The sequence below is a fragment of the Mchenga conophoros genome, linkage group LG16, assembly GCF_057382185.1.
Source record: "Mchenga conophoros isolate Kocher_MC1m ecotype Shallow Benthic linkage group LG16, M_conophoros_male_GT1.1, whole genome shotgun sequence".
Lineage (NCBI taxonomy): Eukaryota > Metazoa > Chordata > Actinopteri > Cichliformes > Cichlidae > Mchenga > Mchenga conophoros.
In genome coordinates this window covers 38,144,779-38,168,734 of record NC_140541.1, presented here as the reverse complement: position 1 = coordinate 38,168,734, position 23,956 = coordinate 38,144,779, and the positions used below count along the sequence as shown (strand labels likewise).

The following is a 23,956-nucleotide window of genomic DNA, read 5'->3' as shown; positions in this document are numbered from 1 at the left end:
ATTTACATCATATAATGATATCTTTGCTCTAGCAGTGAATGAGTTTATCTTTGCCAGCACGCAATAAGGATGCTGTCTGGGATGTGTCAGCTGGAATAATGATTTAGAAGCTAAAGATTGAGTTATTTTAACAGCCTCCAACATTAAAGTAGACATTTATAGAAGAAAGAAAACGGTTCTCACTGAAGGTACAAACAACAAACACGATTCACCACTCGAGGCAAAAACACAGCGTCAAATACAACCAGGCTGCTAAGGAGCTAACAGCTGGTGACGAGCGACCTAGATGTAAACAGATGACTCCACGAGCATGCAAGCTCCACATCCCAGGAAACGCTGCATGGCTGCATTTACATGATGGAAAACCAGAGCGTTAAGGAGCTGGTTAAAAAACTCGAGCAAAGGTACAACATCGCAGCCTGTGAGGATATTACCCAGGCTCCTGAAGACGTGCAAAGTTAATTAGTGAACGTGGTCCTCTGCTCGTTTACAAAGAACAGTCGAATTTTGTGATTTTTGATAGTTTGGCTTTAATGGAGGTGGTGGTGGAATCAGACTAAGAGTGAAAAGACTGCCAAAAGTCAATAAGGGTTTCCCATTGCTCTATTTTCTCCCTCCCCGTCACCTCCCCTGTCATCTGTCCTCCTCCACGACACCCAGAAATCAATCTTACACATTTTGAAAAATGTCCCAATTCCGGTCTATCTGGGAGAGACGATGGAGAGAGAAGCTGAGGATGCACAGGTGTGGAAGTGTTTTTACGCGTGACGGATGAAATATATCAATCATGTCAGGAGCAGGACTAAAGAAATGAATCAAGTGTTCCTTTGTATTTATAAGTTGTTTCATTTTTTATGATAACACCTTCCCTCCACCATTTGTGATGTGAGTATGACATCTAAGATCATCAAACAGAGCAGCAGGCTGTAACAAACCAAGACTCACATCACATTTAATTGACACGGCTTGGAACAAGGCTGAGAGAAAAGCACGTCTGCTGCTGCACAATGCCTTAACTCGACCCCTCATCTATCGCTTCCTTGTTTCCTTGCTTACATCTTTGGTGGGAGGGGCTAATATTGAGGAGATTCAAGGATTTAGAAAGTGAACAATGAGACAAAGGGTTGGATTCATCCTATCTGACCAACCTCACCTACAAACAAAATAACTAAGCTATCAAATGTTGGAATACTTCAATGAAAATGCAGGAAATGAGCAGAATTCCATGTGTGGTGTTCACTGCATCAAAAATGTTTCCATTCTATAAAACAATACTCACTCGGTAATTGTTTCCCTGCCAGTGACAGGAGAGCGAAATCACAGACTGCATGTGGAATTAGCCAAACAACATTTTCAGGATACAGTATGTGTTTTTTTGTACTTGTGGTTTGTTGTGCATGTCATCTCCTTTATACAGTTTCCCCACAGACCTGTTATCATGCTTCGACAGCACCCTACACGTATCGCAGAGAACAGACGTTTCCGGTCTCTGGTATGTTTCTAGCTTTTATTAGAATAATAAATCATGTGAGAGGAAACAAATATCAGCACAAGCTGCTGGTTTGTGCTTTGCAACGTGATGCTACCTTCATGTTTTGGTGCATCTTGGGAATTTCTTTGGATTAGGAGTGTTTACATGGAAAATGGTGGATGTTATTCATGAGGCGCTCATTCATCTGGACAAGTTAAGCTCGACCATTATTTAAAAGATACACAAAGCCCAGAGCAACAAAGATCTTTATCTTCTCTTTAATAACTCAAGAAAGAGGAAATAAAGCGAATATGAGAGTGTGGCAGCAGCTGTGTAGTATTTGTGTACAGGTGCTATGACTAATGCACGCCACTCGCCACTTGACATTATAAAGCACTGGAGCAGCACGTCTTCAGGGGTTTTGTGTCCTTAAGGCTTTGGGGCTTTAAGACTTGACTCAGTTCAGGGATGGAGTAATGCATTCCTCTGACTGAGTACTTAAAGACAAACCTTTATATTTACATAAGTAATTATTATTATTATTATTGATTCTGAATCTTTTCATCATTCTGCCGTTACAGATCTCACACTCCCAGAATCCTTCACAGGTTGCGGCTGCTTCGAGTATCAAACATACTGCTGAGCAGGTCCCTCTCATGCTGACCTGTTGGGGCACACATTTGGGTTTGCGTGCCAGGCACCACAGGGTCTGCATGTATGTCAGGAAGTACAAGTCCAAGTATCCACATCAATGCCAGGACTCGAGCCTCCCCAGCACTGCCTTATAATGGCATGCATAATGCTATCCACTTCACTTATCAGGGGTATTTAATATTGTAACACTGGTACTGATCTGATCAGAGCGGACAGCTGCAGCAGTTCCAGATAAGGACGACTTTAAAACAAGGAGCAATATAAAGTGTGTAGGTTTAATAAAATGTCAGATTCTTTAAGCTCTCAGCGTCTAACGTCGCGCTTTAGCGGGTCTCCACTATCTTCTTATGTGATTGCACGTACCTGCGTGAAAGTCGACTCCCACAGCAAAAAGCGTTCCTGTGATGGGCATGAGGGCTTCGCTGTTGTCATTCGGGTCAAGAGCAATTCCCCGGATTCCCTCATGGATGGAATACATTAGAAATGAGTCAACACCTAAAGAGTCACAGAGGGATCTATTAGAGCGCAGATAAAAGCATTAAAGCTCAAGAACTCACGAATGCCCTTTGACGCACGTAGAGATTATTCATTTATCCACAACCTCACGCTGAGGGTAACGAAAGGCTCAAAGAAACTGGGAATCGTACCCTCGCAAGATGTGCGATCGCTACGCAAGTTGTAGCCAACGGTGCAGGAGCAGCTGCGGGTGTTCTCTGAAGTCGGGAAGCACAGCTGCGAGCATCCTCCGTTGTTTACTTGGCACTGATTTCTTCCTGATTATTAAAACAAAACCAGCAAACGCACCATCAGCAGGCATGTCCATCTCTGTGAATCACGTGAGAGAGGCTGCTTACCTTTCTGGCTGTCCCTGTCGTACACCTTCATGTGAACCACCCCACCCGTCTTATTTCTCAAAACAACAAGGTTGCGCCCGTCTCTCTTGGTGACCGTTCCCAGCCGTCCTGATTCCTCATCTGCCCACCAGAGTTTTCCACCTGCAGCCAGCAAAGAAAATCTGAATTAACTCCATTTTTAGAGCAAGGCCAAAGAGCGTTTTCCTTTCTTTTTCACAACATGGTACAAATGAGTTCTTGAAAACACAAGCAGAGTCCAGGCGAATGCCATCCTTCAAAGTGCAAATGCTGAGCTTCAGCCTGCACTCTAATCTCCTAAAGCTGGCACACTTATTCATTAAGGCCTGTTAATAATTGAGGCCTTCTCTGAGCTGATTTCAGATTAAAAAGTGGGTTTCCTGTCTCGCTCGGCCCCATCGCTGTTGATGAGTTTCAGCCTTGAACTGCAGGAAGATTTTTAGCTCCACTGAAGCTTTTCCTTGAACTTGAAAGACAAACGTTTCCATTACCGACTGAAACGGGCATCGCATTCCTATAAACAGATAGAAATACAGCATGTGCTGTTTGACCAACGGGGCTGCTGACTGCTGCACACCAAGCCCAGCACCTCTGTCCTCAGCAGATATCAGTGACGCACAGTCCTCGCCAGGCGCTTTGCCATTTACTCGACAGCGTGACAGGAACTTCTCATTTTACAATCCCACTGAGGTGACAAGTAAAAAGGAGTTAAGTGAGTCCTCTCCTTCCAGGATAAACATCAGAGGAGGTGAAGATGACCTCATTCTAGAAAGGATAAAACCACAAAAATGAACAGAGTATCTACAACATACCCCATAATTAGGTCACACAAACGTGGCTATAACAGACTGTATGTTGTAAAAGCTTAGAGCAGCGGAGGCCGGAGGAATCACCTTTGCATTTTCATACAAACCCCCAACAGAGGAATTACTGAGCTGAGCAGCAGCAGCAGCAGCAGCAGCAGCAGCAGCAGCGAGCGCTCATTAAATGCCTCCTTCTTTAGAGCAATGTCAATTACCAGCAGATTTCTTTTTCCTGCTTTGTGCTAATGCAACCATTCAGAGCAGCGCTGCTCCTGGACACAACCTGGTGCAATTTAACACCCTCTTAAATTAGATTAGCAACCTAACTTAAATGACAGATGCATTCTCATCCAAGACAATATGTTAAGTACCATCTAGAAAATGTGCCCTGTACATTTTCCAGCATCACTTCCTGGAAGGCACGGCGTTCTTTAGTTCTCTTGCACGTTTTGTGTCACTGCATTCAACCACACACCCCCACACACACACACACACACACACACCCACCCACACACACACCCCCACCCACCCACCCCCCCCACACCCCCCCCCCACACACACACACACACACACACACACACACACACACAGAAACAATTCCCACTTCCATTAATAGCTTTAGGCTGAATGCCATCCTTAAAAGAAATGTAAAACTCGCTTCCACAAATCAGGTAAACTCCCATGAGTGGGAATGACAGTCTTCGTGCAGTTTACAAAACATTACACCCCGGAGGGCACGCTAGCCGAGATTAGCTTTGCACCCCGTGTTAATTTAATGCCGTTGGGATCACTGGCTAGGTGCGATTGCTCGCTTGTGGCACATCATATTCAATTTCCACCTCAACTGCTAGTTTGATCCCCGGCAATTCACGGCTGATGGATCACTCACACCTTCCGAAATAAGCCCTCTCTTCTCCCTCAAGCCAATCCAATTATTACAGAGCCTTAGGACCGAGTGGGTCAAACTTGTGTCACTAACGGTGCCTTCATTATACCTTTTCACAGCCAGCGCGAGCAATCACTAAGACATGAAGGCAAAATGAAAAGCCAGCACCCCATCATGGAGAAACGTACGATTCCTCCCTCAGAAGTGCGTTCCCGATTACCAGTGCAAATCTGCTAAACCCGTTTCATGCTCGTCTGCCTAGTTGTACGTCTGCATCTACCTCCCACTGTGACGGAGATACAGATTCATCATTTGTAAACAAGCTTTCATCGCTCACGCACGATGGTTCTTCGGAGTAACCTCAACCACTCAAATATGACTAACTGATCAATCAAGCTTGTAAACGACCAGAGATGAGAAGAAATGCTTCTCAGATTTATGCTCATTAATGCTGATTGCTCCACTAACCACAAAGGACACAGGTACTTTATCCCCACCAACGCAGACAATGCATGCTTTTAGTTGCAAATCCATATTACTGTCATGCTGGCATATGTATTAGTATATTTCTTCTTTGTTCTTTACTGAACTACAAAGACAAAGGAAAGCAGAACTCTGTGGTAAACACAGCAAATGGTCACCAAATGCACTTAACTGCAAATCACACCATGCCGACAAAACTAAAGCTGCAAAGGGACATTTTCTGTAATGGCCATTGTTGACAGGCTGTGCACTCGCCAACAACAAAAGAAGCTCAGGAGTGGAAAATGACCTGTCTGGCTGCTGTCCTGCTCTCTTCCACCAGCCTCATTTTCAGCTGACCCTGTAACTTTTACAGGTTCATGCTCAATGATCTACAGCAAAGGAGGACTGAATGTTGGCATCACGAAACACGGTAACATAAACCCTACAAAACCCGGCGCGTCCATAATGTGTTGCACAAACACACTATTTTGTAGATTTGTCTCTGCACAACAACAACAACACAGGCAGAAATTTTGCTTTAACTTTTTCATTTTTAATCAGAGCCTGAAAGTAAACTGGACACGTGACACGAGCACTTTGAGTTTCCTGCTCTGTTGGTACGTCGGAACAACTGAAGCGGACGCAGCTCATTCATGTTTTTACATTTGTATCTCAGAGCTTTTTGCAGTAATTTTAAATGTAAAAAGGCCAAATCTGTCACATTGTGACAGCCCAGCCCAGCAACACGGCGCCGATAAGAACAAGAAGGTCAGATTAGAGTTTTCCTAAAGCATCTCAAGAAGCCTGCGCAGTCCTGAAACAAGATGAAGCCAAGACTGATGCATAAGGTTAGACACAGCTCGTGATCAGAGGCAGACCACACTACCTGTCAAACATGCTGGGGCAGTTTAAGCCTCTGAAAATGGGTCATGAAATATAACAAATCCTGTAGTTGCTAAAAAGTTCATGTGACCCCCCCCCCCCACATGATTGACATATTGATTGCTTGATTGAAATCCCAAAATCAGGTAAACAGTAAAGGACATGTTTGATAGATCATGTATCAAATGATGTTAAAAAAGTGAAACATCGTCCAATCATAAATCTCTATTACTGGTGTTTAACTGGTGTTTAACCAGTACAATTCCTCTGTTTTACCAAACGTAATGGTAAAGCAGCAAAGTACGGTTCGGTCGACCAATCAGCTTCTTCAAGATAACAAAATGTGGATAATTGTGATTGATGGAGACTTGCAGACATCATTTCACTGTTTTGCTGTAGCTGCTGCTGCACTGGAGCGCAGCTATTAGTCTGTGTCACCTCACATTCTACATCCCATTTGTGAAATGCAATGATGAAGTCTCCAGTGTCCGTTCCTGCACAGCCAAAGTATTCACTATAAAAATGAACCTAAAAATTGTGGCTTACACTTGCAGAAAGCTGATAGTGTACAAAACAGTGGGACTCCATCCTGCCACTGCTGTGTTATCCTGCAACAGTAATTAATGCTCTCTGCACTTGCTGACAGATACCCCCCGCACAGAAAACGAAGGCCTGTCATGGTTAATAACATGCTTCAAGAACACGCTGAATCACTCTGACAACACTCTTCCATTTCATATTTTAGTTTATTTGTTTGTTTTTTCTTTTTTTCCCTTCAAATCACAGTTTGCTTCAGACCCCCACACACAAAACCAAAAAAGTCTCTCTTCAATAAGCCTTTGTTTGCTCTCTTCTCATTACCAATCTTGGCAAGTGTAATGCATTCACATAGCTCACAGGGAGGTTTCCCAATTGTCAAGGTGCAGCAGTGTGGAAGTGAAACAATTTAAAATTCAAATTCTGCTCTGCAGCTTCAAAGAATAAAAGGTGAAATAAACACATCAATGAAACGTGAAACGAATGAAATGGGACTGAAGTCTGAACCGTGGACACTGCAGTGGACGCTTTAGCATTAAAGATGCTGCGTGTGTAATATGTGTGTCCAGCACAGACACTGCGACAACGTGCAACAACGCAACAATGACCGCGACGATCATCGTGCAGCTATTATTTTTAAAACTTGTTGTCTCTGCTGGCGCTTGTTTTCTTTTCCAGTCAGTTTGATAAAAAATCCTTTTTGATACAGATCCAAAGATCACTGAGTCATGTCCATTAGCTTTGCTGCACATCACAGCCACCGAGATCTTTAGCGGTGTTATTTATCACTCCACCACAGTAGATTGCTGTACAGTTCGTGGCATCACGACTGTTTAAATAGATATATAACCATGGGTCTAATCCCGAGCTCAGCCCTGCTTCCACGATCAGACGAGATGGGGCGTGCTCAGGGCGCTATGCCCGTAAGTATCCCACGGTGGTTAGCACTGTTGCCTCGCAGTCAGAATTTCAATTCAGTTCAACTCCACCATCAGGCCGTCTTTCTGATTTTACATGTTCTCCCCGTGTTTGCGTGGGTTCTCCCCGGGTCCTCCAACTTCCTCCCACAGTCCAAAAACACGCAGTTAGACAGGTCAGGTTAACTGCTGATTCTAACATGCCCACAGGTTTACATGTGAGTGCGAATGGTTGTCTGTCTCTGTGTGTTGGCCCTGCGACAGACTGGCGAGCCGCCCAGGGTGTACCCTGCCTCTCGCCCTATAACACCTGGGATAGGCTCCGCCCCCCGACCCTGAAAAGGATGGATGGGTGGGTCTAATCCCATTTACACAAATTGTTTCACAAAAACCATTTCAGTCTCTTTGGATAAAACTCAAGGTTATCCAAGATTACACGTGTCAGTAGCTCCCGATTGGTCGAGAGTGTGGCGCGCACATGGCATCGCCTATAAAAGCATTCACTTACGTCAAGGTGTTTGCTTGTTTATATAGGTATTAGGGGCATAACGTTAGCAACATTTTCTGGGTTGTGGAAACTAATAATGTTCTTTATCTGTATCAGCTAATGAACTGGACAGGAACCCACTCACGCTGTACGTGCAAACTGGTTCTACTTCCAACTCGTCCCCTCGTAGCTGCCAGCATCATAGAAGCATCCGGTATATTCGTACAGATGTTTTCTGCAGGCAGGTTTTCATCTACAACATGCTGACGCAGATTTCAGGCGTTCAGAACGAACCTACTCGCTGATAGATGGTGTGACACGCTGGATTGAGCGCTGATACCAAGAATCACTCCGTAATGAACATCCTCCACCCTTCTCATTATGGAAAGGGTGAGAAAATCAATCATCAATCATTGCTCTGTTGTGTTTTAATTATCTAATGCTCCTAATTCTTCACATAGAGTGAGGCACAGCTGTTTGCATGCACTCTCTAAACAGCTTCATTTTAAAGCCACTTAACTGGTTAAACGTGTAATCCTTTCACACTCTGAGTAATCCTCGGCACCAATCTGATGCACTTGTGACAAGCTCCACTCACCCATCACGGCCAGAGCTGTGCCTTTGGCTAACTCCCTCTTTACAGTCTCGAGCACCTCCAGCCCACTGCCATCCAGATTGCACCTGTTGATGGTCCCGTTGGTCGAGCTTATCCAGTACAGCTTGTTGGCAGCGTAGTCTATCGAGAGGCCTGAGACACAGCGAGTCAGGAGAGGATATCGAGTCAGCAAAGAAAGCATCATTAGGGACAAAAATACAAAATGTAACATTTGAATATGTAAAATAATGATGGGTGTAGATTAAAATTATGTTGTCATTTGAGGTATTACAGTAAAAAAAGGACACTTGGACATTAATCCATCTTCACACAGCTCCTCTCACGAGCAGCTGAACTCAGAACCGACTTTATGAAAACGTTTGTGAGGTCAGTAAAGTCTGTGTTTCAAACACACTGAGTATTAAACACTTATAAATATTAACTTGTCCGGTGTTGCGCCAAAAACGGATTGTTTCCATGTGTAATGTCTTTACTTATATTGATAAACAGACCTTGTTGAACAGGATTTACAAATGCGATGTGTATAAAATGTAAAAACTTGTGTTACTGTAGCTACATTATAACCAGTCTGGACACTTGGAATATGTTTGCAGGACTTTTGTTATGTTTGTCGTGCGTTCTGCTGCCCTGTTGGCCAGAAAGCTTAAAAAAGACAATTTTAATGTCAACCAGATTTTTTAACTGGATAAATAAAAGATAAAAATCACCGACTGCAGCTTCGACCTTGTGACAGGAATGTTTTTGTGGCTCAAGATGACTTGATATCATTCATGACCGACACTTAAGACGTGTTTCACATATTATAGGTTATTTTTAGCAGTTTAAATCCAGACAGTTACTTTTTGTACTGGGATCCACGTTAACGTTAGCCACGTCACTGCTATCAGGTACCTGCTAGATTATCAGGTAGCAGCTACCTAATAGCAAAATGATAATGTTAATCTTGGAGCTACACATCAAATATTATAAGTTCTGTCCGTTTGTATCATTAATATCGTTATTAATTAATTTAACAGTTTCTTATTTGGTTATTTCCCCCCCGATATCAAAAATAATACCGTGTATCGAGTCCTCTCACTGGGTATTTCTGAGAACAAGTGCACTACACGGAGGTTAAGGTGATGCAGTTTTGAAACGTACCTCTGTGATGCTGCGTAAATGCTTTTCCTGCTGTTTGAGTGCGTGCTAATAGAAATGCTCACGTGTTTACTGCTGCTTGTTTGTGGGGGATTTGTTTAACAGGACTCCAGCTGGCTTGAAAAATGAACAAACAGGAAGCAGACTGCTTTTGAATCCATTTCCTGCCTGATGTAATGGCGGGAATATCACTGTTAATGGTGGGAGCTAAAAGCAATTTCAGTTGTGTACCTCTGGACAACTCAATGTCTCCCACCATGTGTTGGATTTATGTCTGGCAGATTCACAGTCACAATGCATCATTAATTTACTCTTGTCCCCAGGTCTGCCCCATAATCATAAATGAAGCCAGTGAAATATTGTGCAGCATCCTATCTGTATTGCTGACAGGCCCAGGAGCATGAAAAACCCTGTGAAGACGACGCTGCTGTGTGTGACAAATTGGGTGTTTGACCTTGAGCTGTGTAACAAAAGCGAGTCGAGATGAAGAACAGACGATTGTTTTTGCTAAATCGAGCTAAAGCTTATTGTCAGGGATGAGTCAGCATCACCTGACGCCAGCACAGGAAACATTACATATTCATACTAGAGATGGCACGATACCACTTTTTTATGTCCGATACCGATATCATAAATTTGGATATGTGCCGATACCGATATGTTTTTTAATCAATAAAACTGTTTTTTTAATATCTTGCTGCATTTTGTATAAGTTCATACTCAAGTTTAAATAAACAACAACACTAAAGCTATTCTGATATACCTGTATGTAAAAAACACACTCCACCCAAAATATTTCATAGTTCAGCAAAACTGATCAATCTAATAAACTTAAACCTGCACCATCCTCCCTATTCTGGTGTTTTAAAGAGTACTTAGCAGAAATATTTAGCAACCTGACTAATAGGGCTGCAAACTCCCAGCAAAAAAAAAATAAAAATAGGGAACCACACCCCCCACCTCATGATGCTTAATCGACGTAATCAACTTTGTAATCAACTGCTCTGCCACCTGAGCTACAGGTGGCAGAGCAGGTCAGCCACTAATCAGAAGGTCGGTGGTTCGATCCCAGGCTGCCTCCTAGCTGCATGCCAAATATCCTTGGGCAAGATACTAACCCCATGTTTGCCTACTGGTGGTGGTCAGAGGGCCCGATGGCGCCAGTGTCCGGCAGCCTCGCCTCCGTCAGTGCGCCCCAGGGCGGCTGTGGCTACAATGTAGCTGCCATCACCAGTGTGTGAATGCGTGTGTGAATGGATGTAGTGTAAAGCGCTTTGGGGTCCTTAGGGACTGAGTAAAGCGCTATACAAATACAGGCCATTCACCATTTAATTTGACACAGTGTGGAAAAAAAATGCACAGAAATAAATTATTTTTTTAAAAATAATTAAATAGATTCAACATCTTCCTTCAACAGAACTGCAGACTGCACAGATGCTACCTTCCCAAAGGAAAAAGTACTATAGCTTACTAGGGTATATTAGACTTAACAGTTACTATATGCAGTAATGGACTTTGGGTGTCAGATTCAGATAATTATTTATTAAAAGCTAGACATTTTAAATGAGAATAAGAAAGAAAAGTATGTCTTTGCCCCCTTTTCCCTGTTCATGCCCTATCGGCCCCCCTGGCTAAACTTTGCTAGATCCGCCCCTGCACAGTTACAGCCGTCAGCTGTAGAAAAAGATCCTCGAGTAGAAAGTAATATTAAATACATTCTAACAACAGCTTATCAAGGTTAAACGTGCTACTGTTGTTCAGCCGCTGGTTTCCTCTTTCTGGTGCAAAGTGGGCCAAAAACAAAGAAGACAGAAAAGCCGATCAGCTGATCATTAAGCAGTTTCAGATTGAAGTAGCAGCAAGAAGAGGCAGTCGCTCCAGGTATTGGTTGTTAAGCTTAACACTGGAATGCTTTACAAACATTCAGAGATGAACTTACACACTTGCTTTACTTCTCTCTGGGATCACTTCCTCAGAGATGAAATGCTGGTTTGGTAGCAGGCTTCAAAAACACACAGCCACTCTATCACGTGACCACACTGCTCCGACATGCTGAGGTTATGAGCCGAGTTACGCCGTGTCGCAAGTTTTGTGAGGTGCTTTTTTTATATTTAATGGATCGGATTACATTTTTTTATTTCTCTCCGATATCCGATCCAGTAATTTAGGTCAATATCGGACCGCTACCGCTACGTAATATCGGATCGGTCCATCTCTAATTCATACATCAGCTAAACATACTTCACATGTGGACCTAGAAATACATTCACAGTGACAGTGAATCCCGGACCCCCCCCCATGTTTCCTCAGCACTTCTTCAAAACTAGTTCATTCAGCTACAACAAGCTCACCATCCTGATTAACAAAACATGCTAAACTGTGTTTGTGGCAGCTCACAGCACGGTGGATGTTTGTGCCGTGATGTTGCACACGCATGCAGGCAGACAAACACAAGGCAGTCACAGCGAGTAATAACAGAAATATGAATCTCATGAACATTACGCAGGAAGCACTAACTAACCATCCAGTTAATGATACTGGTGTCATTTCTGAAAACCTGTGTTGTGTAAAAATACATCACAGCAGAGCGACAAGGTCGGCGCTGCCAAAAGTCCACGTGTGCACCTTTGGATGATGTCATGTTCCTTCTGAAAAACCGACAGGTACATTTTTCTACTGATCAACTAAAGAAAAGGAAGCAGTTATAGCCGAGGACAGCAGCTGTGCATGAGCCAGCGGCTCCACAACATCAGGCTGAAGAGTTCTAGAAATCCTGCTAATTACTGAAAAAAACATCTTAAACTCTTAAAAAGTGTTGGTAATATAATTATTAGTCTTTGAATAAAATTTAATCTTTTTAGTTTTCTAAGTTTTACTTTCAAGTATCTGAATTGTTCCTTTTTACTGTATTATTATCATTATTGCTACATCGTGTAAATTTGTTACATTTAGAGAAGATCTTTTTGAAACACTGCCTACATTTACAGTAACAGTGGTATACTTCACCCTGCTTCTCTTTTATTCAGCAAAAATCTCACTAATTCTTATTTAAAAAATCATGTTTTTAAGCAACAACAGTCTTTTCACAAGATTATTTCCCACACTCTCGAGTTTGGTGCCACGCCTCCGCCCTAAATGTCTTTGGTTACAGGATATTTGAAGGTTTCTTGGATGTCGGGCATGTTTCACATCTCACAGTCATTTAAAGGGAATCTAATGAATGTAATGAAATCATATTTGAATTAATGGCAATAAGCTTATTCTCTTCACATCTGAGTTTTATCTGCAGGAAAACCCGCTGCACTGTACAACACAACTCTATTTGTCCAGGACAAATATTCTTTGCCTCTCCCTCACACGTCACTAAAAACGACATAAACAACAGTATCTCCATATCTACACTCGAGAAGGAATCCGACAGCGGCAACAACATGATGACTGGAGCCAGAAAGGTGAACTGCTGTACAGATGTTCAAAGGTGACAGTGGTGCCCGACCAATGAACCAGAACAGAGACCTGCCAAATAACTGCTGTCTCAGCAGATATCACTGAACTACCCTCAACAGCATAAAACCGATTGATTTACATGTTGAATGTGTTGATGTATACATGTTTGCTTCGGTTGAATAAACATGAGCTGATTTTTATCAGACACTTTAAGACCTTCCGCTTGTCCTTTTCAGGGTCGCTGGAGCCTATCCCAGATGTCACAGGGCGAGAGGCGGGGTCACAGGGCCAACACACAGGGACAGACAACCATTCGCACTCACATTCACTCGCACATTCACACCTGTGGGCAATTTGGACTATCCAATTCACCTGTCCCCACAAACTGCATGTCTTTAGATGGTGGGAGGAGGCCGGAGTACCCGGAGGGAACCCACGCAAACATGGGGAGAACATGCAAACTCCACACAGAAATCGAACTCAGGACCTTCTTGCTGTGCGGCAACAGTGCTAACCACCGTGCCGCCTATTTTACTTTACACTTTAAGACCTTCACCCAAAACTGCTTTTGGTAATATTTGATGATTTTGCCCAATCAGATAACTCGACGAGTTTGTGTAAATGCCAACAGGTACAACTATTACATCTAAATCTGTCAGTAAAAGTCAGCACATGCAAACACAGGATAAGTGAGTGCAGATGTATTATAGTGAGATCATTGTGCCTTTGACATAGTACAAATCACTTTGAACACATCTGGAATGACGTAAACTCCAGGACGTCTATTTGAATTAAACTGCAGACACACTCAGATGTTATTTTCTTGGTGGATCTATAATGTTTGAAGTAGGATATCAGACATTTTTCAGACATTTGAGCCACGATTAAATATATTAGACTAAGCACATCTGCTATAAATCACTTCAGTTAATAATCTGGTTAAATATCTTTAGACCACAGACTGTTTCTGCTTCACTCACTATGTGTTTATGCACACTCTGCATTTCATTATTAATCTCTGGCTCTCTTCCACAGCACGTCTTCATCCCCTCACTTCAACCAATCACAGCAGATGGCCCCGCCCCTCCCTGAGCCTGGTTCTGTCAGAGGTTTCTTCCTGTTAAAAGGGAGTTTTTCCTCCCCGCTGTCTCACACGGGGTCGTTTGATTGTTTCCCTGTTTTCTTGTATTATTGCAGGATCTTTACAACATGCAGCATCTTGAGCGAACCGCTGTTGTCATTTGGAGCTATACAAATAAAGGTGAATTGAATTGAATCAAAGATCAGGTACAGCTTGACAGCATGCCATCCAAAGCTCTCTGACTGACCTACAGGGTCCCTCTGATTCTGGTGGAGCACCTTGCTGTTGCTCCCATCCATGCTGGCCATGTTAATGGTGTTGCCGTCTGTCCAGTACATTTTCCTGCATGAGAAGATGTGAAACGAATATGCAGTAATTCAAAAAGGCAAAATATCAAAGTATAACATCAAAGTTATACAGCGCAATCAATGACTGTTGTTTTCTAAACTGTAACTTGAATGTGGGCCAAAACATTTGCTCTGACAGCCTTGTGAAAACACCCGAAGCATGTAGAACAGTTTCTATACAACAGGCTGTGATCCCTCGTTTTTCCAGGTGAGGCTTCCTCACACACTGAAGGTGAAGTACTCATAAAGTGCACAGGCTGCTCTAATCTACTTACCCCTTGGCAGGGTGCACTACAAGGCACCTTGGCTTATCAATGCCGTGGATGATGGACGTCTTTAGGGACCCATCAAAGCGAGCCACATTGATTTGGGACTCGTCATTTTCAGAGCTCAGCCAGTATAAGTTCTTGGAAAGCCAGTCTAAAGCCAGACCGCGGCAGTTGACTATATCTGTCAGGAAGGGCGTGAAAAAGCTGTCAGGCTCGTGCTTCAATGAAATACATGAAAACAAGATACATAAGAAGCAACATAACAACATACACACATGCTTATATAATGCAGAACAGATGGAAACAGCAACACATAATCACTGTGATAATAATTAATCTCAGTTACCAAACTTTAATATAACGAACACCTCTAAAGTCTAAAGACGTGCACGTTAGCTCAGAAAAGAACATGGTGTACGAATCCACACCCAACTGTGCTGGTACACCTGCAATCTCCATACAATTATCCTTATGTCATATTTAATATATTGATCATAAGAATATACAAACATGTGCATAATAATGTAATAAGAGAATAGTAATACCCACCCATGTGTACTGGTATATACGTGTTTTCTGTAACAGTCGCTCCACTGATGAGCTCTTTAGCTGAAGATTTTTGTCGATATCCAGGAATTTTGAGCTCTACTGTTTTATAAACATTATTCAAACTTATTATTTTTGATTAAGAAACCAAATTTAAGTTATTTACTTGCATTCCTGAACAGAAAAATATTTAAAGGGAATCTTGACTCTGAAAACTGAAGTCAGCTCGTCGTTGTCCTTATAAACATGTTTTTGACAGATTTCTCAAATATTTGTGTTTCCTTGTTTTTAGGACAGCTTGTCTGATAAATGTATTGAGCCGTGTAAACAAAACAAAAACCTTCAGGGTATCTTTTCATTTACTAACGTCTGGAATCGACTCACCTAAGGAGATGACAGTCTCGAGCTGGGTGCCGTTGATGAACGCTCGTTTGATCGTTTGAGTTTTGATGTCGGCCCAGTAGATCCTCTCCTCCTGGGAATCGTAGTCCACCACGGTGACGTCATCGATATCTGGCACCGTCAGAGCCGTCATGACGTTCATGTAAGGGTCGTCGATGTCCACGCCACGGATTTCGGACCGCCGCACATACAGGAGGAACCTTTTCAGCGCTGGTGAGATAATTAAGCAACCGATCACTTGGCATAGTGCACCTTCTGTTTTCACAGACAGGAGTTATAATAATGACCGATATGGACGTTGGTGTAATCTAAAGAAAGAGGAAATATAAAAGGTGTTCCCACTCACCAAAGCAGGACTGTTTGTTGGTGGAAAGCTTCATGAGGTGTGGACAGGTACAGGAGGCTGTGCGGTTGTAATTGATGAGACACAGATGTGAACAGGGACCACGTCCATCGTTCTTTTCACACGGGTTAGGAACTGACGGGAGCGAGGGAAGGGAGGAAAACACAACACAAAGTAAAATGAGGAGTTAAGAGATCAGACGGGATAATAACTGGATGCGAACTCGACTAAAAAGCCTCGGTGACATTTACAGGTCCGTCTGACTGCACGTAAGGAAACGAAAGCATCATTTTGCACTCGTGTGGCATTAAAGCAGAAAATAAATGAGAAAGCATGAAAGTGGGGCACTTCTGAAGAGAATAAATGAAAGCTCCGACACAAGTTCTGAACAAAGGTCACACTCACGAGAGAAACGCTGAAAAAGTCAAATATGTTAGGACGTCTGTTCTTAAACACGGAGAAAACGTTGGCTTTGCAGCTGATCTTGACGTATCTTGATGAGTTTGGAGGTTTACAAATACATGAAATTATACAAATAAAATCGTCTTTCATATTCTGCCTCTCGCATCAAAGGTGACAGTATCACTTGTGCTTCTGCTACCACAAACTAAAATGGTAAATGGCCTGTATTTATATAGCGCTTTACTAGTCCCTAAGGACCCCAAAGCGCTTTACATATCCAGTCATCCACACATTCACACACTGGTGATGGCAGCTACATTGTAGCCACAGCCACCCTGGGGCGCACTGACAGAGGCGAGGCTGCCGGACACTGGCGCCACCGGGCCCTCTGACCACCACCAGTAGGCAACGGGTGAAGCGTCTTGCCCAAGGACACAACGACCGAGACTGTCCGAGCCGGGGCTCGAACCGGCAGCCTTCCAATTACAAGGCGAACTCCCAACTCTTGAGCCACAATCGCCCACTAAACTGAGCGGTGCCCTTGTAGGCGCAATACAAAGGACTGAGTTTGCACCATTTCTTACTGTACTCTCTTCACACTAAATCACCTCAGTCAGACTAAAGAAAATCACCCACAGTTCAATAATTTCTCATCATGCTGCAGTCATATTTCATGCATCAGAAAAAAGCATTTCTCTATCCACTCTGGATGATTCGTGTCAAACAAGCTCATTCAAAGCTTATTTCCCAAGCTCCTTCAGCAGCACACTGGAGAACCTCGTTGCATTACAAATGCGGCTCATTTAGACTGAAAAGAAGCATCTCTGTCTTTGCATTCTGGAAACAACACCCGGCCGACTCAGTATGCTAACAAGGAAACACGCTAACGGTGCTGCACTTGGCTGAATCGCCGTGTGGAGGAGCGACGGGCAGCAACATCGCAGCCAAAGTGTTGCTTTATTTGAAACTTTCAGAAGCAGCGGAAACTGTTACCTCTCAAAAACAAGAAGAAAACAAACACATTCATTTTCTGTTAAAGCCTCTGAATGCAGAACTTATATGTTTGTGTCCATCAGTCACTAAAGGAACAGAAGAAAATTAAGGTAGAGCTATCATCAGCTGTACGTTTCACGCCACTAAATAGATTATAGTGAAAAACTGACCCAACTGCTGAAAACAGAAACTCAGTGGAGACATTAATGTCTATGCAGTCTAATCACTGAGCTTAATGTAAGTGCACCATGATGTTACAGGAACACATCAGCATGTGTTGGTTAAACTGTTGAAAGTATAGATTTTTATGTTACTGCCTCTTTATAACGGCCAAATGAAAATAAGCTTCCTGTTGCTGTCATTCATTAGAATTGCCCCGATGCTCTCCTGGGCCCCCCTTCGGCCCCTGCTGGAAGCTTCAGAGGGAAGCTGGGTGTTGTGCTCATTTCTCCCACCTTCATTTCTTTTCCGATCCAGATGTTCAGGGGTCAGTGAAGCATCACATCCTGAGACACAGGTTCTGGCTAAAGTGACTAATAGTGAGCTCATCCCCACTTGAGCTTTTTCCAGAAAGGATTCGACGCGCTGTCTCTCTTCTTTGGGTGAAAGACCTGGCTCACACTCATCTACCGTGACTGCGAGGACAGAACGTCCACTGACACTGAGGTCCCTGTATTAGGACATGTCTGTTGTTAAAGACAACTTGATGCCATTTTTAACTAACCTGCTGAATTCAGTGAAGAGGCTGCCTGATAGCAGGCGTGAGGGAGAGAAATGATACAGCACAGAACTACAATATTGTATCACTATTGATACAATATTGTAGTTCTGTAGTATCAATATTGATACAATATCAATATTGATATTGTATCAACATTGATACAATATTGATACAATATTGATACAATATCAATATTGATACAATATTGTATCAATATTGATATTGTATCAACATTGATACAATATTGAAGTTCTGTAGTATCAATATTGATACAATATTGATACAATATTGAAGTTCTGTAGTATCAATATTGATACAATATTGTATCAATATTGATACAATATTGTATCAATATTGATACAATATTGATACAATATTGAAGTTCTGTAGTATCAATATTGATACAATATTGTATCAATATTGATACTACAGAACTACAATATTGTATCACTATTGATACAATATTGTAGTTCTGTAGTATCAATATTGATACAATATCAATATTGATATTGTATCAACATTGATACAATATTGATACAATATTGATACAATATCAATATTGATACAATATTGTATCAATATTGATATTGTATCAACATTGATACAATATTGAAGTTCTGTAGTATCAATATTGATACAATATTGATACAATATTGAAGTTCTGTAGTATCAATATTGATACAATATTGTATCAATATTGATACAATATTGTATCAATATTGATACAATATTGATACAATATTGAAGTTCTGTAGTATCAATATTGATACAATATTGTATCAATATTGATACAATATTGATACAATATTGAAGTTCTGTAGTATCAATATTGATACAATATTGTATCAATATTGTATCAATATTGAAGTTCTGTAGTATCAATATTGTATCAATATTGTATCAATATTGTATTGATGGATGGATGGATGGATGGATGGGTGTTGTTCAGTCTATCAGGTAGTGTTGTTGAGTGTATGAACTGAGATGACGTTAGCAACATTAAAACAGAAACCCAACAAGCACAGGACACACTTAGCGTGACCAAGGTGAGAAATCGAGAAAATAACACCGACTGCAAAGTTTTGGAAAACCATCGCTTTTCTTAAATACTCCAAACCCTGTAAAGCAGATCTGCACACAGCCGTACGCTGCATGCAGAGAAGCATAACGCTGGGTACGGTCTGACTAACTCAGATGCATGAATGTCACAGGCTGTGGATGTGACTGTAACAGCTCATGATGTCACAGAGGACCCGCGACTGTAATACCTGCAGTAAACACGTGGTCTACTCTCTAACACACACAGTTCAGTTTGTTAAGTATATGCAACGTTTATTTACTAATTTGGACATGTTAATCACGCCGTCTCCTTGACAACCACATTTTGCGGTAACAAAAATTAGGGCTGTCAGCGTTAACAAGCTGCCCCCGCTAACGTGTTGGCTCCGCCCAGCCCCACGCAAAGGGACTAGCCGCGTTAGCCGCGTTACTGCAGTTTTGGCGGTAACGTCATTTTAACGCGATTAACGCCGACAGGCCTGGATAAAATGCATACTGACATGTTGAAAGTTGCAGTGATAGTGTTAGAGTCACGGTAGCGCCTCTGCAGGCTCAGATGATTCCCAAGTCGAGCTTCTCCAACAGTTCAACGGCATCAGTAGAACTCACTGTCATCACCCTGTTGTGTTCTTACTCTCTAATATACAGTCTTAAAGAGGCGATAAGCTAAAGTAACCTTCTGCTCGGTCCTGGTGTCTCAGGTCCATAAAGCCTCGGCTCGTTCAGCGCGTGCATGCAGATTTACCGACAGGTCTTGGTGATGACAGATAAAACATCTGCATCACACATGAGGAAGGAGGACAGGGCTGATACTTGATGGAGACATCGATCAGGTTGTTGGCACATGTGACCAAACTGTCAAAATCCAGGTTTAATTCTGATGCATCTGTTTTACAAATAAATCAAAATTCAATGTCAAAGCACACGTTTTGGGCAAAGAAAAAAAACAGTTGATTGAAAATGCAGTCAGTGCTATTAATTTCAAGCCTGGCACTGTATCTCACAGCCCGATCTGCATATCAAATAAAACACGTGTAGGCCTCCTGTCAGATAGCTCATCAACTCTCCTTCTTTTGTGGTCAGGAACTTGGCTTCTTAGCGTCTCGCTGAATCGATTACCTGTTCCACGGCGATGCGAATACAGATCTGGAGTGAATATTAATGAAGTTTCAGAAGTATTTTGAATATTTTCTGCAATCACAACACCCCATTCACACTTTAATTGATTTGCTTATTGGACATGCCACAGTTATTCACTGGCAGATGTGCTCCTCACTCAGCAGCTTCCATTATTCACATTTTGTACAAGAAAAAAAGGGAATATAAGCCAATTACAATAATATGGATGATGAAAAAAAAACATTAAAAGGTACCATTAACTCAAGCTAGCTAATTCTCTGCATGACTACCTTTTCATTCAGACACATGCTCATTGACTGACAGGCCAAATTAAGGCAAAGGCAGAAGCTGAAATTAATTGCAATATGCTTCATTTTTCTTCCTTTTGCTACATGAGACTGAATCCACAGTAGTTCCTCTAGTACGACAGGATTAAACCCAAATTCAATTTTTTATTGGTGTTATAACTGAATGCTCTGATTCATTATTTCAAACTCCTTAAACACGTTGTACACATCCAGCCATCGAAGCTTTTCCCGTTTCTAACAGCAAAGCCAGAAATAACGAGCTCACCTTGCGGTTGCCTGCTGGGGTGGAAGATCTGCAAGTCAAAAGGCTGAGCACTCGTCTTCTGGATGACCGTCACATTTTGCCCGGTCCACTTATTGGCTCTTGCTAAAGTGTTCGTCCTCCAGTCCGTCCAGTAAACACTGCCCCCGAAGAGAGACACGGCGAAGGGGTGGGACAGGTATTCGTGGCCCCTGAGGATCTCGATGACGCCCGTACCATCGTAGAGGGCAGAGAAAATGGCGTCGGAGCTGTTCAAGAGAGGCCGACAGCGTATCAGTGCTTTAAACGACTCTTCAAACGCATCGAAGGGGACGAGTGGACACAGGGAGATCACAGTGAAACCCTCCAGTCCACTGATGGACCTACTAAATTGTTCAAGACCCACTTAAACCAAGAGGTGGCCATTGTACCAGATATTACATTTTCTCCATTATTTCATGCCTGCTGGGAGAATTTAATGCCACACATGCCTCAGAAGTCCTACAAAGAAGATGAAGACTAACCGTGCATCGGTCCAAACAATTCTCTTTTCCAAATGGTCCAGTGTTAGTCCGTTAGGCCAGGCTCCAATCTCCATGTCCTTAAACACAATGTGTCTGCCTCCTCCGCTCATTGATGCAGCCTCGATTCGGGGGAAAGTAGCATCCCAGTCGGTCCAGAAGAGGATCCTTGGAAAAGGAAAAATGTTTATACAACAGACCAAGAAAAAAACATACATCCACAAAACTGCCTGTTAGGCTTTACAAGCCATCATTTACTGCTGTTTGTCAAAGCCAGAAGCTGAAAAATGGGGTAATTGCTCGTAATAAAATGATGCTGTAACTGCGTGTGTTAACACAGACAGTGGCAATGATGATTGTCCAAGAGCAGCACCAGCGATCCGGCGCAACCCTCAACATCTGTGACAGGCCTGGAAATGGGAGGCCATCTGTTTTATTATGACTTTTCACAGCTCAATGAGGCCTGAAAATGAACACCATTATTGATGCGGCCAGGACACTACCCCGAGTCCTACTCCAACGCAGCAAACATCAACGCTAACGCCGGTCCACAAAGTCATCCAGAACGGACGGGAAACCGGGTCCTCGAGCTTAAATCACACACCGACGACAACGACACTGTGTTAGGAAGAAATATCCTCGAGCAGATCGATAGCCTTATTCACTTGATAAGGCGTCCCTGATCAATGACCCACTACTTTGAGTGGATTTGAGTAATTAGATTAGAATTATTGCCCTGTAATGGAAATGCGCCTTTAGGCACCAAAAGCAGCCATTAATCCTACTCTGCACAACCATGAAATGTACTGTAGTCATCCTCCCGCTATAGGGGGAGTGCATGAGCAGATTACTCATTTCTTAAGAGTGTTAAATTGATTTTTGGAAAGTCTGGCTTTGCTCTAATCTTAAATGCACCGGCCAAAATATACAACTCGTGGTTAGTTCTCAGTGAAATCCGAGCAGCACACCAGCGGCAGAGGCAAACCGATTCATGCTTCATTTGCTGATGATGGATGCTGTAGACAGACAGTGTAAAATTAACTCGACTTCCAGGATCGCGGTGGTTACGCACATAACCGATTTCTTACTTTTGCTCTTGGAAAAAAGTAACTCGTTTATTTTTAACATGTCTCGGGTATCATTAAGCAGTGTCGTCTTAATGGGTAGAGCTCTATTATATTTATTATTATTAAGCACTGATGCAAAGCACTGAGGGTAAATTCAGATTGTGGGTGTGTACATGTTTAGGCGTCCTTGTGAGGACAGAAAATTGGCATGTTGCGTCTTTTACTGCTAAATTTGAGCTCACAGTACACTGCCTGTGTCAACAGGAGCGAACCACACTGCACTGGATCAAACAGGAGCAGCCGGTCATATTTCTGACGGGACATTTTGCTCCAGACCAGAACAGAACAAAGAGGTTTTCTTACGCTGGCCTTGAACGCCATGTCATAAACGTCCTGGTGATTCAGCCTCCTAATGACTCCTTTGGCTGGTTTCCGGGTGGGATGATTGTACAGCTTTGAATGACTTTAACCTCCTGAGACCCGAGCACTTTCGTAGCATGCATCTTTAATTTCTCTTTGCTATTTGGCTTTGTAGAGTTCGATAGAACACCATAAAGTCACATCTGACTAACGATGTGCAAAACTCTTTATTTGGAGTCTGAACACAGCAGCATTTAGTACAAAAACTAAATGAGAAACAACAACTTTGCCCCTTTGAACAACATGGCTCATTGGAAAGAGCAAAATTTAGTCTTGTGGTCTAGACAACCCAAAATGTGACGTCCCCACATGTGGACGCCCGGTCCTTTTTGGATCGTCTCTAAACTACACAGGTCAAAAGTATACAGACAGGCTCACATACGTACACTCACTTGGTTTAATTACTGAAATAACCGACTACAACTGACGATGTCTCTGTGGCAGAATAAAGACAGCGCTCACTGGACTCACCAATACTTCCTCAGTAAAGGTCTCAGGACGATGACATGTTCCCACATGCTGGGACAGGTTTCATCAATTCAAACAAAAGCATGTAGATATAAAGATGTGTCATCAGTTTCTGAAAGAAGACCTAAACTGTCATCCTGGGATGTTCAGGAACAAACCAACGCTCAAGCTGCCATGAACTGGAAACAGCTGCAACACCAGTGTGACCGACCACACTGGAACCAGTTTTACATCGCCATGGACTGAGGAGGTGCCCGCTCTGAAATCCACACCACGCTGCTGTCTGGACAAAGGTTTTCTGGTCAGAGGAGACAAAGACTGAGTCGTTTGGCTAAATGACGAGAAAGGTGAGGATGAGAAACTCCGATATTCAGATCCAAGCCTTTGTTATGCATCGACGTCCTGACAGAAAACAGTCACCTGACTTAAAGCAGACAAACGTAAGCAGCAATCCTCACCTACATGTGTGTTAAAA

The 23,956-nt window shown here is 42.6% G+C and overlaps 1 protein-coding gene across 2 annotated transcripts in view; it reads right to left on the bottom strand.

The window, feature by feature from the left end:
- The window catches only part of lrp1bb (low density lipoprotein receptor-related protein 1Bb), a 265,411-nt gene that overhangs the window by 88,070 nt on the left and 153,385 nt on the right, over window positions 1–23,956 (bottom strand). For both annotated transcript variants that reach the window (XM_085250161.1, XM_085250162.1), the window contains exons 26-35: window positions 21,530–21,694; window positions 21,030–21,274; window positions 16,166–16,297; window positions 15,802–16,029; window positions 14,878–15,052; window positions 14,503–14,597; window positions 8,573–8,722; window positions 2,980–3,120; window positions 2,773–2,898; window positions 2,489–2,620 (exon numbers count right to left, since the gene is read on the bottom strand). In XM_085250161.1, the coding sequence (XP_085106287.1) occupies window positions 2,489–2,620; window positions 2,773–2,898; window positions 2,980–3,120; window positions 8,573–8,722; window positions 14,503–14,597; window positions 14,878–15,052; window positions 15,802–16,029; window positions 16,166–16,297; window positions 21,030–21,274; window positions 21,530–21,694 (1,589 nt within the window). The remainder of the gene's footprint in view (window positions 1–2,488; window positions 2,621–2,772; window positions 2,899–2,979; window positions 3,121–8,572; window positions 8,723–14,502; window positions 14,598–14,877; window positions 15,053–15,801; window positions 16,030–16,165; window positions 16,298–21,029; window positions 21,275–21,529; window positions 21,695–23,956) is intronic.